This window comes from Erigeron canadensis, chromosome 8 (assembly GCF_010389155.1).
Source record: "Erigeron canadensis isolate Cc75 chromosome 8, C_canadensis_v1, whole genome shotgun sequence".
NCBI classification, from domain to species: domain Eukaryota; kingdom Viridiplantae; phylum Streptophyta; class Magnoliopsida; order Asterales; family Asteraceae; genus Erigeron; species Erigeron canadensis.
Window position 1 is genome coordinate 47816970 of NC_057768.1, and position 17749 is coordinate 47834718.

The 17749-nt window shown below is 33.7% G+C and overlaps 3 protein-coding genes across 3 annotated transcripts; all 3 read right to left on the reverse strand.

Moving 5' to 3' along the window:
• Window positions 1-234: 234 nt before the first annotated feature.
• On the reverse strand, window positions 235-3643 carry LOC122579273 (embryogenesis-associated protein EMB8-like). Its single transcript, XM_043751404.1, has 8 exons — window positions 2466-3643; window positions 1776-1904; window positions 1517-1648; window positions 1206-1348; window positions 914-1011; window positions 746-840; window positions 606-659; window positions 235-516 (listed from the first exon to the last, which is right to left on the reverse strand). Exons 1-8 carry the CDS (start codon window positions 2751-2753, stop codon window positions 364-366), a joined length of 1092 nt encoding a protein of 363 aa, XP_043607339.1. The 5' UTR covers window positions 2754-3643; the 3' UTR covers window positions 235-363.
• Window positions 3644-3873: 230 nt separating this feature from the next.
• LOC122579272 (embryogenesis-associated protein EMB8-like) lies at window positions 3874-6838 on the reverse strand. Its single transcript, XM_043751403.1, has 8 exons — window positions 6279-6838; window positions 5428-5556; window positions 5170-5301; window positions 4867-5009; window positions 4570-4667; window positions 4399-4493; window positions 4221-4274; window positions 3874-4135 (listed from the first exon to the last, which is right to left on the reverse strand). The coding sequence occupies exons 1-8, from the start codon at window positions 6681-6683 to the stop codon at window positions 3938-3940; spliced, it is 1254 nt and encodes a 417-aa protein (XP_043607338.1). The 5' UTR covers window positions 6684-6838; the 3' UTR covers window positions 3874-3937.
• Window positions 6839-7767: 929 nt separating this feature from the next.
• On the reverse strand, window positions 7768-10775 carry LOC122579319 (embryogenesis-associated protein EMB8-like). Its single transcript, XM_043751471.1, has 8 exons — window positions 10292-10775; window positions 9673-9801; window positions 9167-9298; window positions 8952-9094; window positions 8757-8854; window positions 8554-8648; window positions 8206-8259; window positions 7768-8100 (listed from the first exon to the last, which is right to left on the reverse strand). Exons 1-8 carry the CDS (start codon window positions 10691-10693, stop codon window positions 7921-7923), a joined length of 1233 nt encoding a protein of 410 aa, XP_043607406.1. The 5' UTR covers window positions 10694-10775; the 3' UTR covers window positions 7768-7920.
• Window positions 10776-17749: the final 6974 nt, after the last annotated feature.

Below are 17749 nucleotides of genomic sequence, written 5' to 3' on the forward strand. Positions count from 1 at the left end.
TTCAAGAAAATAAAGATAGTCTGAAAGTCAAACTTCGGTTCTAACTCAAATGAAGTTGAAGTAGGATGTGTCGATGTGATCATTAATATAATTGGTTTTGATGGAACTCATGGGAACTTACAAGTTTGGATTCAAATTAAAATACACGGCACAACTTTTGAATAAGTTTCAATAACATATAAATCAACGGTTGTCTGGGGAGAAAAAAAAGAAAGAGAAACTATGATCTTAGAATGAAAATAATCTGTTAGACAAGGAACTTATTTAAAAACACTATGAGTCGCTTTTTGCTGTTTTACATCAAGAATGTAAAACAAGAAATAACATATTTACTCGTTAAAGATAGTTGACGATCCCGTTTTACTATACCGATACTGATTTTGTTTTTTCAAGATATTCCAGAAAATCCATCACCACGCGATCAGTCCAAGGTGCTCCAAAGGGAGCTTCATCGCCTGCAATCCACCCTAAGTGCCCACCTTTAGGTGTAACTATCAGCATACAGTTTGAATTCTCCTGAATCAACATCAAGCAGAAATTTGGTCCCTATGTCCCCTAAACTTTAATCAAGTTTTCAATATATTTGGTTGAAGAGTAAAATATACCTTGATAGCTTCACGAGGGATTCCTCTGGCAGGGGCAATGGGATCATTTTCCGCCTGCAGATCATGAAGTAATGCCTTCAACATATTGTTGAATAGAATGCTTGTCAAATTTTCTTCAGTTTTCTGCAGTCAGTGTGTACCTGGATGCAAAGTAAAGGCCTGCATACATGCTGTATAGAATCTGAGCTGCTTGCTTTTAAGTAGTAGTCATCCGCTGACTTGAAACCGAAAGAGACTGCATGATATGAAAATATTACTTTAAGAAGAGCTTCCACATTATACATTTCAAATAGTAGAAAAATTTGTACATCGTGTCAAAGCTTCATCAAATTCTCTAACGGATTTGCAATTAGCAGCTGCTGGAATATTATATCCCCCGTCAATTTCTTCGAATAGAAGAGCATGCCTGCTTATAGAAAGTCATAGCATTTACACCAATGCTTCATAAAAGAAGGCGGTAAATAAAAAAACTGAATGACTAGTTTGCAGGTAATATTTCCTTTTATTTGATCATAGAAGAAAAGTTACTAAATCTTTTAAAAAATGAATATAAAAACCATGTGAATTTTGAAACTGGAAAATGACTAGTGAAATGTCTACCTTTTTAAAATTGTAGACAATGAAGTTGCAAACGCTTTGTCATAGTACTTGTTAAATCCCTTACGGATGTCCTCATTTGCAATGACCAAATTAAAAGGATTGCACAAGGATACGGCACCAGAAAGGAGACAACTATCAGATTCCTTCAATGAGCAGAATTGTCAATGAAATCAAAGTACTAGATATCTATCATTAGCAATCTGCTATTTCTTTTTTTTCTTTTTTGGAATTCTCATCTATATAACCGATTTGTAAAAGTGCATGATTCATGGATGAAGCAACAAAGGTGTATGAGAAATGGCATGTTTTACCTGGGCCAAATACCTAACAAGAATGTTTCCTCCGAGAGACCAACCAGCAGCATATAAATTTGCATCTGGGTAACAAGAGGAAACATGCGCTACTACTTCAACAATATCTCCCAAAAATGATGCTGAATATAACTGCGAGATAAAGTTTTATAAAAAGCTTCATCACATATGCTTGCAACAGTTATGTTATTTTCTTGCATATATCATATAGAGAATATATACAATTCTTTCGTTTCCAAGTCACTCTAAAACTTGTTACCTGAGGTGTGGTAACAGGGCTATTACTGCAACCACGGCTGTTGAAAACCACAACACGCCATCTCTTGTTTCTTGCTCTCAATAGCATATGCCTTATGTATGAAGTTTCACTGCCACCTGTTAGCCCCGGCTACAATACCATAAATACTAAAGCAATTGTCAAAATAACCATGATATATAACTATTCACTCATTCTATAAGCATACAACCCCGGGTCTTACTACTAGATTCAAGGAACCAAAATTCCAATCAAGCATTGACTCAAACTTCCAAACAAGACAATTTGGAGAACTTGCATGATTAGTGTTACTAAATCCACCATTTTCAGAAGTCCCAAGGGTGCTTAGCAATGTCGTTGTATTTGTAAAGTTATATAATTATTCTTTCTTAAAGTAGTCCATCACTAATTATATGTAGACCATTTTTCTAAATTTATTTAATCATTTATTAAGTTTTCACTTTTAGAAAAACACAAGCACTAGACTCAAACAATTAGTCCCAGACGGTAACATACTAACAATATGTGTTTTTAAACAATTTAAGGTCATGTTGAGTCACACCATTTGCACCCACCCTCAAGAACGGCCTATCTGATGAGACCCACCCCAAACAATTATTTAGTTACCCATATGAAATATCTGGTAATATGGGTCTATGGGATATAGAAAGGGAAATATGATATTTATATTACCAGCAGAATGAGCATGGGAGAACTAGAAGACAAATTGCGATGGTCACCTGCGACCCAATCAATTGCAATGGTACCGTTGTCTTTGGTCCTTAGACACTCTCGTCGACATCTGACATCTGGAGTTGACCGGAAAAAATTGGCAAAGATAGTTTCCAAGTGAGCATTTGAACCAATAATGGGATAAGAATTATAGGGACGGTCGAGAGTGGTGAATGCCGGAAGGAACGATGCCAGACCTCCGCCACTTACGTCTAGAGAAGGGTGAATATGGTACAACATGGCTTGCATGCAATGATGGTGGTGGTGTAGCGTCTAGTTAAAGGTTGTTGGGAAGGAAGGAGTTTTAAGACATAGGGTCACCGGTTTAGAAGTATGAAACCCACATGTTTAGTTGCCTAGACGGCAATGAAGACGTTAGCCATTCGTGGAATACTGTTGTAGTCATATATGTACACATAGGATCTGCTGGACGTACTGCTAACTGTGAAGCTCGTAGCTGCAATCTTTCTGATTACTCTTTTAAATCCAACAGGCACATTTTATTTCTTCAAAATTAATGATGCCTGTAGGAGTTGGGGCAACAACGTTGAAATATAATTTTACATTGTTCTTTCTCTGTTCATCTGAACACATCAGCTTACTGCAAGCCAACAACCGTAGTAACACAAATAATGCATAAAAAGGGAATTCCTCCTAACTTCTCATATCACAGTGTGTTGTCTGTATTTCTCTTGTACACAATATACATACAAATTCTGATCTTATTTAGTACAGTATTTTGTTATGATGATATTGATCCAGAATGTATGTGAAAACTTATGTTGCATCACTCAACCAAAACAAGTACAAGGGCGCACCCGACTCCTGAAAAGATACCCAAGCTATACAAGCGACAGAATTTGACGCTCGCTTAAAACATATTATGTGTTCCATTTTCAGGAAGGCGGGAACTGTACAATTTAACCGAGCATTTTAAAGCCATTAAGAGAACACCACTAATCCAACTTTCGCACCAACCAGCCACTTGAACTCGTCATTTTTGCATGAGAAAATTGTCGAATTCAAAAAAAGTAAATCTCCTACAAAGATCAGTTATATCTAGATACCATAAAATAAGGCTGGCATGCCAAAGGGATCAAAGACCAAAACAACGGATATTGCCAGTTAAATTGATATCGTAATTAGGCAAAGCTAAGACTAATATGGAATTAATGGCAATCCATTACATACTAGCAAAGAAGATCAATATTCACATAAAATGGTGACTGACCACTTATGTTCATAATAAATCTAAAAAACATGAATATACAAACTGTTAAACATTCATAAAAGTCAAACCGTGGCCTGCGAATTTATATATACTATAGATTTCAGGGACTTTTAAGTAACGACTTTATGAATAGCTTACTTGATAAAGATAGTGCTATCAATGTCACAGGTTCAAGTTGTGTTTCTTTATAAAGATGCCATCTTTACTTTACAGTTGCATGTAATGTGTTGGTATTTTCCTCTGTTTTTGAAACAGAGTTTGATTTTGTTTTTTCTAGATATTCCAAAAAATCCATAACGACAGGATCAGTCCAAGGAGCCCCAAAGGGAGCTTCATCCCCTGCAATCCAGCCTAAGTGTCCACCTTCAGGGGTAACTATCAACATACAATTTGTATTCTCCTGAATCAACATTAATTAACAAAATGTTATCTTCTTATCGCTTTTCAATATGAAATAGTTTCTTATGAAAAAGGATGAAAGATACTTTAATGGCTTCACGGGGAATTCCTCTAGCAGGCGCAATGGGATCATTTGCAGCCTGTAAATCATCACGAGTAATTTCTTCAGAAACTTTAAATCACAAGGTTATGTCCATAGATCACTTATGCCCTCTATTTTTAATTTGTGTTTGGAGATACTGACATAATCGTCGGCAATCTCACCTGGATGCAAAGTAAAGGCCGGCATACATGCGGAATAGAATCTGAGCTGCTTGACTTAGAGTAGTATTCATCCACTGACTTAAAACCAAAAGAAACTGCAAGATAAGCAAATAGTCCTGTAAGAAGTGCCCTTTCATGATCATCCAGTTCAAAACGTAAAAGAATGCATACCTCGTGTCAATGCGTCATCGAATTCCCTAATGGTTTTGCAATTGGCAGCTGCTGGAATATTATAATCATCACTCATTTCTTCAAATAGAAGAGCATGCCTGTAAATAAAAGTCATAGATATGACATCATATGCAAAAAGAGGTGAACTGTTGTCTGATGTGGTCAAAATGACACATAACATAAAACCTAATCTAGTTCAGTTCAACTTAGCAGAGGATGAACCGTATCTTGGTATTACATACGAGTATATAAAAACTACTAACATTCAGAATATATTTGACAGCAATAAAAACTTACTTTTTGAAAATTCTGCGCAGTGAACCTGAAAGAGCTTTGTTATAAACTATGTTAAAGCCCTTCTGAAAGTCTTCATCTGCGACGACCAAATCAAAAGGATTACACAAGGAAACGGCACCAGAAAGGGGACAGCTACCAGATTCCTGCAATGACAATCAAAATCTATAAATGAAGCTGAATTAGTTATGGTTAACAAATACTAAAGCAAAACCCTAAAAGCTGCAGTACTATAGGAAATATAGCATAACTGATTAGCAGCAACTTAATGTAAACGATTATAGATGATATCTGTTTGTGTATTACCTGCGCCAAATACCGAACAAGAATGTTTGCTCCTAGAGACCAACCAACAGCATATAAATTTGAATCTGGGTATCGAGAGGAAACATGTGCTACTACTTCACCGATATCCCCCAAAAACGATGCTGAATAAAACTGTGAAATTTTGTGTTAAATTGAATACATCAATTGCTTCTTTCTTTTTTCTTCTCAGAATAGCACTCCCTACATTACAACAACAGATAATAATGTTGTTAATTTATTAAACATTAAGAATGATACCTGAGGGGTGGTGACAGGGCCATGACCACAACCACGACTGTTAAAAACCACAACGCGCCACCCTTTACTTCTTGCTTTCAACAGCATATGCCTTACATATGAATCCCCGCTTCCACCTGTTAACCCCGGCTGCACGTGTTTTGTGATACCAATATCCATAAGTTTCAAAAGAGAACCACAAAAAGGTCAATAACTATGACAACCTTTAAATTACATAAAAGATCACATCACATGATAAAGACAAATAACAGGAAAAGGTATTAGCAAGTGTAGTAGGTGCAACGGCATCAAAGCGACCAACTTTTAGAACCTCAAACCTCTAGATACCGCTGTGTTCCCACAAATCCACAACTACATGTAAAGAGAACTAATTTAGGTCTCGCTATTGATGGTCATTGACTATTTTTGTGGCTCTGAAAGTATTAGAAACAATTTTCTAAACTTAAGTTGTTGAAACTTGAAATAATATTTACAAGTCCACAATGTGTGAAACAAATGTCTAACAGATTGGTTATCAATAATAGATAGTCAGTTAAGTAACGATTTGAAAATTACATCAACAAGTTGCATTTGAAAAATATTTAAAGAATGACACCTACTTATGAAAAAAATAGTCACATTTTCGACTTTGTAACAACAACAATACCCAATCCATTGGTGTGTAAGGTATGGGGTTTCTTTTCCTCATGGAAGATAGGTATATATAATATCTATCTTTCAAAATTTTGACGGCAAGAACCGAATGTATACTTGTCAGGTACTTGTAACAAATTTAGCAATTAGCATCATACATAGTGTAAATTCTTTTTACGATATCGATTGACTAATACTAAGAAAGGAATATAATGTACCAGCAAAATGAGGGTAGGAGAATTTGGAGACAAACTACGATCATCACCGGCGACCCAATCCAGGGAAACAGTCCCATTATCTTTGGTCCTGAGACACTCACGTCGAAACCTCACATCTGGAGTTGTTCTAAAAAAATACGCAAATATAGTTTCGATATGTGTGTTGGTACAGACCACAGGATACGCATCGTAGGGACGGTCGAGAGTGGTGAAAGCCGGAAGAAATGAATCCATGGCTCCGCCGCTGACGTCAAGAGATGGGTGTGGCCGAGACATGGCTGCTGCTGCTGCTGAAAAAGGTGTGGAAATGGAAAAAGGAGAAGATTTGAAACAGTAGGGGATATGTGGAGTGAAATTGAAGAGGTGTTTGGTGTATAGAGCGGCAATAATGGGCAGTTTGGCCATGTATCTATACCTCTATATATATGTTTAAGATTTGATAAAAAGGGACGGCTATGAGCTTGTTATTGGACCCAGGCTAGCTGCAAACCGATGAGCTCAGCCGTTAGCGTCAGGATTGCAGTACATTTAAAAAGGGCTTTTGCAGTTACAAACAACTACCTTATCGTTGTCTTTTTTCTTTTCTTTTTTTTCCTTCCAAAGTTATAAAATACTACTCCAGCTCGCATTCCCAAAATAAAATTTATATTTTCCTTTAAAATTTATTGTTCACATTATTATTTTTAGTTTGTCTAAAAAAGATGGATATATATCCCTACTAATCCTTCTTATTAAATATTTCTGTCTTTTAAATACCTTATTTGCCCTTAGACTTTTTGTTTGTTTTTTTTATCTTTACGTAACTATCCAAAAGCCCTAATAAAGCAGATCGTCTTCCCCACTACTGTCGCCGCATTACACGGGTACCATGCTCATATACGATATAAACGAAATATGGTTAGTGGTTTATATATCATGAAAATGAAAATCTTTATGTATCAATGTGTATACTTTTATTCTATTAATGAATCTTTATACATCAATTTTATTATGATTCAACTATTAAGTTATTATTATATTATGTATTTTGCATAAAGGAAAACACGATTTCTGATATAACATCTCCATCGATTTTCATGTCTTTTGAGTTATGACTCATGGCATATTGGAGGTCAAACATATCTGAAGAGTCCCATAAGTAATTGCAGAGTGATACCGTCCAGTTGAGTTAGATCGAGCCCAACGATATACAGTATTATGGAAGTTAATATTTAATTCTATTACAATCCGTATTCCTATATCGCCTATTTTGTTGGTAGTTTGTACTATCATGATCTACGTTAGTGCATTCATAAACTCCAAACTTTCAATTAAATTAGCCTCAGATTAAGCCAATAAACTTTAGCTTGATGACACACAGTTGGTAGGATTATGCCTTGAATTCAACTCTAATAAACAATAATGTCCATCTTTTAAGTTATCTTCTTGTTCCGGACTTCCGGTTAGTGGTGCAATTAGTCTATGCCATATCTAATGATCACCTTCCAAAAGAACAAAACTTGTGACTTTCTAATTTATATTTCATGTTAATGTTAATATTGATGATTATTCAAATAACAATAGTCCAAAAATATTTCTGCCTTCATATCCAGCTAGTCGATTGTAGAAATATATCTTGGGTACCAATTATGATCAACCATCTTTACTCTTTTTCTATGGTATTCGTAGCTTGTAGTGAACTTGATTTCTCATTTTCGAGATGTTGAAGGAAATCCATCACCATAGGATCAGTCCATGGGCAACCTCGGGGAGCATTCTCGCCTGCAACCCACCCTAAATGACCACCTTGAGGTGTAACGATCAGCAAACAATTCAGGTTCTTCTGAAAAAGTGATACAACTTAAACTTGTTAATATTGAATATGTGATGCATGACTCAATCTCTTGTGACATCATCGTGTAAGAAATGCCATTGTTATGGTACATACCTTGATATCTTCTCGAGGGATTGCTCTATCAGGTGCAATTGGATCATTTTTAGCCTGTAATTAAATCACACATGTAAGTACATTTCGGCAGAACAAAAACTCCATAAAAGCTATCAACCTCTTCTCATATAAGCTCCATTGATAACATAATTTGAACACTGATTTAAAACAGTTGACTAACATAAAACTAACCCTGAATGTTTGACAGCTATGCCTAAATAGTAACAAATTGTGAAAGCTAAAAAAAAAAGAAAAAAGAAAAAAAAAAGTAGTATATGACCAATTATCACATTTTAGATGGAGTGAAAGAGTGACAAATTTTAACAAGATGCAAGGTGATAATATTGCCTGAATGCAAAGCAAAGGTGTTTGAACATGCTTTATGTAATCTGCACTGCATGAATTCTGCAAGTACTCATCTACTGACTTGAAACCAAAAGAAACTGCATCGTTTATAAAATATTGGTATCGGTATAAGCAACAATGTACAATGTGGAAGCACAACTTATCATGCAATATTGTTGTAGTTTTGTAAATAGATACATATGTACCTCGAGTTAATCCTTCATCATAATCCCGGATAACTTCAGCATTAGCCGCCAACGGGATATTGTACTCACCTCCAAGGTCTTCAAACAACATAAGATGCCTATAGATATTGAATTGGAAATGTCAAATTTGAAATCAAAAGACTCCAAGTTAAAATATATTCCAGAAATAATGTGGACAATCAATACGAGTATTACTTCTTTAAAATGCCACTCAAAGCCTTGCCAAGCGATCTATTATAAATTTTGTTAAATCCCTGACACAAATCCTGGTCTGACTTAACCAAATCGAAAGGATTACACAAGGAAACCGCACCAGAAAATCTGCGTGCACCTGCCTCCTACAAGAACAAGCACACTATCACAACTATTGTCTGAACAAACATAAAATTTAGTGTAGCAAACAATCCAACCTTTCCCAAATATTGAACAAGAATATTAGCTCCCATGGACCAACCAGCACCATATAGATTGGCTTTAGGATACCTACTACCAACATGTTTCACTACTTCATCAAGATCTCCTAAAAATGAACCAGAATACATCTGCATAAACCACAATCAAGATTCTAATGCAGAAATGATTATACTTATATATAACAACAATCGCTTAATCAATTGTAGTTAAAAAAAAAAAACTTCTCCGTCCCAAATTAAATGTCATATTTTGACTTTTGAAGTCTTTCTTTTGCAACTTTGACTTTAAACTTTTTTGTTTGTATTATACAATACTTAATGTAAAATGCATAAATAGATTGAGCTTTAGATGCATTTTTCATTGATATAACTTTAATTAAGTATTATGTTGTACAAACAAAAATATTTACGGTCAAAATTAGAGAGAAAAGACTGAGCAAATCAAATTTGGACATTTAAATTGAGACGGAAGGAGTACCAATTTGCAATATATGGAAATTAACCTGAGGGGTGGTAACAGGGCTATCAGCACAACCACGGCTATTGAAAACCACCACACGCCACCCTTTATTTCTGGCTCTCACCAACATATGCCTTACATATGAATCATCACTTCCTCCAGACAAACCAGGCTGTAACGGAAATAATATATTGGGTGGTCAATATATATTTTTCATAGCTAATTTCACAAATGTTACATAGTGTATAACTGTATTACTGTATACAACTTTTTACAATTATATTCAACGTGCTTAGTAAAGAGAATGGTTCATATCAGAATTAATTCACATATGATTAAATTTGATCACATGTGAACAATTTGATCACTTACATGTGAACCTATCAAATAAATGAACAATGTGTGGATGTAATTTAATTTGTCATTTTAACTTATTACTCCGTACATGTGAATAAACAGGATCACAAATTGGAATGAATGCATTACTTAGTCTCTTCATTTTTCTATTGATTTTGTGAGCGGGCGTTTGATTCAAACTTGGAATTTCTGTGGGTTTTTTTTAAACCAACCCATCACCCTTGGAGGATAATGAAAATATGGCAATTAATTTACAGTCCCGAAGCCAGTCAACAAATATATATGATGAGTATATAACAACTTACAAGTAAGAGTAAAACAGGGGAATTTTCGGGCAAGTTTCGGGCATCGCCAGAAACCCAATCAAGTGTAACGGTCCCATCATCTTGGGTCCTAAGACACTCGCGTTTCAGCTTCACATCAGGTATGTCTCGAAAGAACGCCGCAAATATGGTCTCTACGTGACGATTTGACCCGAACACCGGGTAATGTTCGTACGGACGTTCCAAATGAGTCTTGAGAACAGGACACCACAAGTCACGCGCTCCACCCAACACTTCGAGCGATGGGTGATAGCCAGTGAACTGTTCGGTTGCTGTTACGGCGCTAGCCATGATGCGACGGAACCTGACTACTCGTGATTGACTAAGTGTTGAATGGTTGGCTGGGAGTGTGTGGGTGAGATTGGGTGCTAATATTGTTGTCATAATTATTTTTTGATATTATTATTGTGTGTCTGTTAAAATCTCGGTGAATTTTCTATGTTTAGAGAAAGAGAAGTACTAGTATTTAGTATAGTGTATGGTGTATGGACATGGTGTATGTTACATATGCATGTGATGAACTCCAATGTTGTGTACGGGTTGTTTGGAAATATGCATTGGTGGTCATTAATATGAAAGTGACCTCTGCCTAACATGTTTATATCGTTTTTGATGAATGATTGATTTTATATATTTGATGATCAATTAAACGTGTGTTTTTCTCTTTTTAACGAATGTGTAGAGGGTGTTTGAAATACTTATTTATAAGCGTTAATTTTGAACAATCTTATGTTTGGTATTGCTTGATATTCTTACTTTTATGCCTTGGGACTTGAGTAGTTATCGATAATCGATCCTTCTTTTCGTTTATAGCGAAATGATGAGAAGCTTGTATCAGTTAATTTGTTATAGAAAGTCAAGGATAAAAAGGTCATTTTGTGCCTTATGTAATGTTTTAAAATTTGGTTAATATCGATCTGCCCAAGAGTCAATACTCCTAGTGACGGTAGCGACGATAAACCACTATTGTAAGTCTTTTGGACACGGGTTCCACGCCCTTCCTAGTTCCCCTTACCACTGTTTTATTTTTAATAAAACACTTCAAAATTACTAAGAAAACCAAATACAAATTTACCCTATATACTAAAATCTAAGTGTTTTTTAACAACTCTTTTTGCACCATGTACTATGTACTAATCACTTTGCATTTATTACCACCTGTGATACGATGAAACATTTACAGGTTTCTAGATTTGACTCTTATATGTCTTCTACTACTTTTTATAAGATAAACATAAAGATATTATTATTTTGCTCTCTCTCACTTTTTCTTTTACCACAAATCACCATCTACGATCTAATCAACTTCAAGGTGTAATTAGTCGTTATCATCATGTATATGTTTTTTCCTTTATGTATGTTTCTTTCTTCTATTACAGTAACAAAAAGGGTCAAAAAAACTTTTTACAAAATTGTTATATGCTCACCCGTGCATGTTTCTATCAATTTCATGGCTTATAAGAGTTTTTTGTGTTTTTTCGCAAATAAATATTTTATTAGGTTATTATATGGTCTATGTATCTAATACATATTAATTACTTTTCTACAACCAACAGTCAAATTTAAGTTTACAAAGACTCAAGTCAATTGCTAATTATACATAAATTATGTTGTTGTAAGTAACGATGCCTCCCACCACCCCCGACCCAAAGGCTGCCACCCGTAACAGACAATTGAATGAACCAGGTAAACATGACAACTTACTTCATACTATCGCCATTGCTTAAACACTCCTGCTTATCCTTCAAATAGCGACATTAACGAAAATTTTGTGTTTCTCTATAGCTTTACAAATTAGTCTTTTGACCAAAAAGATTTAAAATGTACACATTTGTAATTGACTGTATAATTGTTTTCAATGTCGTTCGTAGCAGCCAAAGAAGGACCAACGAATAAACTAAAAGCATAAGCCCCCACATGCACACAAAAAAAGCTTTTTAACAACTTCTTTGGACGACAACTGATCAGAGCAACTAAACTGTCTTTTTGTTGTAAAATAACTTTAATAGTATTATGATCAACGTTATGCATTGTAAATATACTAAAAACATATATGCCGCACCAATGTAAAGGCCGCCAACAACTAATGCCATATCCTTTTTTGACTTTACGTTTTTACAATTATTACATTCTGCCAAAGAATTACAAATCCCGCCGCAACGCGCGGGTTAATTTCCTAGTTATATCAAAATACTAAAACTTAATAGAGTAAAAATATGAAGCCTTGCTTATATATTTCATTAAGTAAAACATCCATATGTATCTTCAATTTAACAGCTTTAAAATATGGGAAATGCTAAATACAGCCCTAAGGGCTGTATTTAACGTGCATAAAACAACTTGTACCTTCCATATTAAAAGCCCACCCCCTGATTTTCATGGTAATGTACAAATAATTTATGCACCTTAAACACATGCCTAAAGACTGTATTTAACAAACCCTTTAAAATATTAACTGTGTAAACTTAAATATTCCCAAACAAACGTATATTACTTTTAAAAAATTTAAATAGTCCAAAGATTTGAAGAAAAAAAAATTACCTTCTTCCATTTTTCTATTCAGTCGTAAAAAAAAGGTTAAAATTCATGGCAATAGACACCCAATTTTCAAACGGCTATAAAATTGGTTTGTGGGGCTATATTCACGGGCATATGGTCAAGGTGGAGTATATATCAGTAAAATGAAAAAAAAAATCAATTTAGTTTTCAACTTATGTAAATTAGAGAGCTATAAGCTAGTCGAGTATATATTTAGTGTGGCTATATTGTGTGGAGTGGGTCATGGCCACCCTCGCTATCACATAGCTCCGCCCCTCGCTGGGCAAAGCTATAGGGGGACTATGGGGTGCTTCGTCCCCCTCAATCACTCATATTTTCCTTTATAAGGTTAGTCTATGGCTAAAAGCTACACATATTTTCGTAAAAGAGCATCTCCTAATCTTAGTCGATCACTTTTCATAAGAGAAAGAAAATCACGAGTAAAAAATCAGACTGTTGCCGGAAGTTGCAGGTTTTCCGGTGATGAATTTGGTATGATGGAAATGTTGGTTTGTACTCTGTAATGTAAAAGATGCTTTGTAATTTATATTTGAGTAAATTATATTTTTCGTATCTAAAGTTTGCAAGTTTTTTACTTTTGATCCCTAAACTTTAAAATTACAATTTTGACCTTAAAGTTTGCCAATTTTTTCAATAATCGTCCTCTGGCCTTACGGCATTAAAAAATGGTCGTTAACGTATGCACGTGCTAGACACGTGAGGGCACTAGTGTCATTTTACCTTACACTGAGGGACGAAAAGTGAAAAAATAGCTATCTGAATGACAAAAACTGAAAAAATAGCTACTTGAGGGATGACAAATGAAAATCATACAAATAAAGTTATTCTTCCATTCTTTCTTTTCCACTCATCATTCCGATCATCTTTTCCGATGAAATTTTTCGACTAGACATTTATTTCTCCTTTACCCCCAAGCCTCTCCAATCACCACCACCTAATAACCACTAACAACAGTTGTTGCTACCAGCCACCGCCGTCTGTAACCAACACCAAACACCGTCGTCTATAACCACCATAAGCCACTTCCACCCACCGCCACTACAATCAACACCAACCACCACCAACCACCGCCGTCTACAGTCACCTCCAACCACCGTAATCTACATTCACCACCAACCAACCACTGTCACTAAGAATCAGCACCATCCACCGTCCCCCTTTCAATTAAAATCAAAACTTAGAAAAGAAACAAGAAAAAAAAAAGATGACTGACATGTTTGAACTATAATTTGTTTGATTGCTTGTGTTTTGAATGTCATAAATTTGAGTAAATGATTTTGTTTGTGGATTAGATTTGGATTCAAAGTCGAGATTTTATTAGGTATCATCGAAAAATAAATATCTAGTCAGAAAATTCCATCGGTAAAAATGATCGGAGAAGAAAGAATGAGAGAATAAATTTATTTGTATGATTTTCATTTTTTATCCCTCAAGTAGCTATTTTTCACTTTTCGTCCTTCAACTGCTATTTTTTTTTACTTTTCGTCCGTCAAGTAGCTATTTTTTCACTTTTCGTCCATCAATATAAGGTGAAATGACATTAGTGCTCTCACGTGTCTAGCACGTGCATACGTTAACGACCATTTTTTAACGTCGTAAGGCCAAAGGACGATTATTGAATGAATTGGCCAACTTTAGAGTCAAAATTATAATTTTTAAAGTTTAGAGATCAAAAATAAAAAACGTGCCAACTTTAAAGACGAAAAATGTAATTTACTATTTATATTTTTTTGATTGTTGGTTTGTAAAATAATACAGGTTGATAGTGACTAGTGAGAGAGGGGGTCCACCACTTCTATTGATTCTTTCGTTTTCTGATTTCAATTATTATTTTATTGTATAATTTGTTGTGATAGGGAAGTATTTACTATTTAGAAATATTTAGAAATTAGACTTCAGTCTTCACATCTTGGAACGTTGATGTATCAATTTGTTTTGTTTTTTTTTTATTCGGTATAAAGAAAATTCAAATTGGTTTTACTTACTAACATAAGTATAAGTAATATTCGACTATTGTGATATACATAGCCATAGTTGTCGACTCGTTGTTTTCGACTCGACTCGAAATTCTAATTTTTGACTCGTGATTCGAAACGTGACTCGAATCGTAAGAGTAAGGATATTTGATAATCTATATTTTATTGTAGAAAAATAGTATTAAATTATATATTAAGTTAAAAATAAGTTTATAAATATAAAAATTTCAAAAAATAATAAATTATTTTGTGACTCGTGACTCGGAACACGACTCGCACCACACAAAATGATTCATGTTACGAGTCTGGACCAAATACGAGTCATCCACCGAGTCGCCTCGTTTTTACTTCATTTTGACTCGACTCGTACGAGTCGACTCGTGACTCGTACGAGTTTAACAACTATGTACATAGCTAGGGAGTGCAGATATTTTCGTTTAAGTGTCACATTTTTCAGCTACAAATCAACTTCGTTTTAAATATGCTAAAATGCCATTTTTTGTTACTCGTCCCCGTCAATTGGATTTTTTTTGCTCTGCCCCTGCCCCCTCGGTACTCGGTTGATTGATACGTAAACTAGTCATGACTTAGTTAAAGTTCAATACATATACTTTAATCAATTGCTAGATACTTAATCATATCTTACGAGAGATAGTACCCGTGCGTTGCGGCAGTGAGATGGTAGAGGACTGGAGGTGATAGGTTAAGTCATAGAGTATGATAGCCAAATGTCTTAGCCGTATGGGCTTCGCCTTCGGATTTAAAAATTCGTCGAAAGTATATCGAATGACATCTCTAATGAAAGAGCGTGAAATTTTAAGAACACTCATACAATTTTTATAACTTATCGATATATTGGTTTTTGAGATAAAACATTTTGAATGAATTAGAGGAAAAAATGATTTATGCAGGAGAGAAAAAAATGAGTGGTTGATATTTGAGCAGATAGAAGGAAAATGAGTTGGTGAGATTTAAGAGTATTATAGGTATATTAGATAGTGATTTTTAATTTAGTGAATAAATAAGAAAGGTAATTTCGGTAGTTCAAATCCTTAATTGAGAATTTAAAAAAAACCAAAATACTTTATAAGATAATATTAGATAGTTATAACTAGAAAAATTCTTATAGTTAATTTGAATGAACAAAAGCAAAACAATACGTCTTATGAAATCCAGCGAAATATACAAATTATGACACGGTGATCGTGATCATAGAACAATATCACAGAGAACGACGCAATTGAAGCTGAGAATGAAGAAGACGAAGTTGTTGCAACTAATTATATGTATAAAAATCAATCATAATATGCTAAACTAATGGCATGGAATTAGATTTGCAATTGTGGTAGTCTATAATTCCGGACGGAACCACATAGAATTTAGGGGTAACTTGATCTACGGGTCCGCTAACTAAATTATTGTAGTTTAAATTTTTCAGAAAATAATATATTTTTTATTGGTGTTATAAGTTAAATAAATATGGGATACCGGTCAATGTAACCAACTTTAAACTTTTGAAACACTCTTCTATCAATAAAACTTATAAAAATGCATAATAAATGATAAATAAAAGCTACTAAAAGTGTTAAAAGAATAAATAAATTAAAATCCATTATAAATAGCCAAAAATCATTAAAAAAATGCTAAAAATGGTAACAATTTAGTCATTATCATTCTTATCGTTACTTTATGTCGATATAAGGCTATTTATAATTTTTATAATTTATTGATGTACGATTTTTGAGATAAAATTTTTTAAAAGAATTAGAGAAAATAAAATGATTTGTGGAGGAGATATAAAGTTGTATGCATTGATATATAATACATCATGCATTATCATGTGTATATTGTCAAAATTGAATGTTGAAAAATTGAAAGTTGAAAAATTGAAAGTTGAAAAGTGGATTTCCTTTATCTACTAATATACTAAAACAAGATTGAAATATTGTTTAATAGACACATGGCGCATTCTTTGAACGACAACTGTCCTTTTAAATAAACTTATTTGAATCAAATTAAAATTTCTAATTTCTAATTATCTTATTTTATTATTATCCATAATATAAAATAAAATATATACGTATTTTAATACCAGTAGTACGTAATAAGGAAAGCTCTTAGAATTCTAATTAAAGTTATATATTATCTATGACATCATTTATTTTTCACTTATTTATACATTCTTTAGTAATTTAAATATATTTGTCTAAAATTGTATATATGTTTAACTCGTATAATTAAATTTTGTCGATGTTTCTCTCAAGTTTATATATTTTTTATACCCCAAGTTTATATATATCTACCAATAAACTAAATCATGATTGCGATATTTTGAAACGATACGTGGCGTAATATTTGATCGACACATGTAAATCAAGTTTATATATTTATTTTATTAAATTAGTTTGTTTTTTAAATTTCTTTTTTTTTTCTTTTCTCAATTTCTTGAACTTCTCTTACTTATATTACTTATAATAAGTTACCAGACTTTAAAATTTTAAGTTTACGATCCGAAATCTAAGTCTATTTGTCGTCATCCACTATACTTACAAGTTCCGATTTTGATGTGATTGCAAAAGTTTAATCTAAATCCAAAACTTTAACTAAAAATATATTATATTTATTATTATTGTTTAATATAACTTAGTTTTGATCATTTGTTAATTTAACCTTATACTCATGAATCATGTATGAAGCATATTTGAATTTTCGTATGATACAATCTATATAGCTATCGTACATCGTACGGGTATTAGGACTAGTATATATATATATATAATTGAACTTTTTGCTATAATTTGATTGTAATTGATTCTTATAATTATAATCAGAATAATCCCTCACTAACACTATAAAATTTAAAAATATTTATACAACCGGTGTCTATAAAAATCTGAAACCAAGT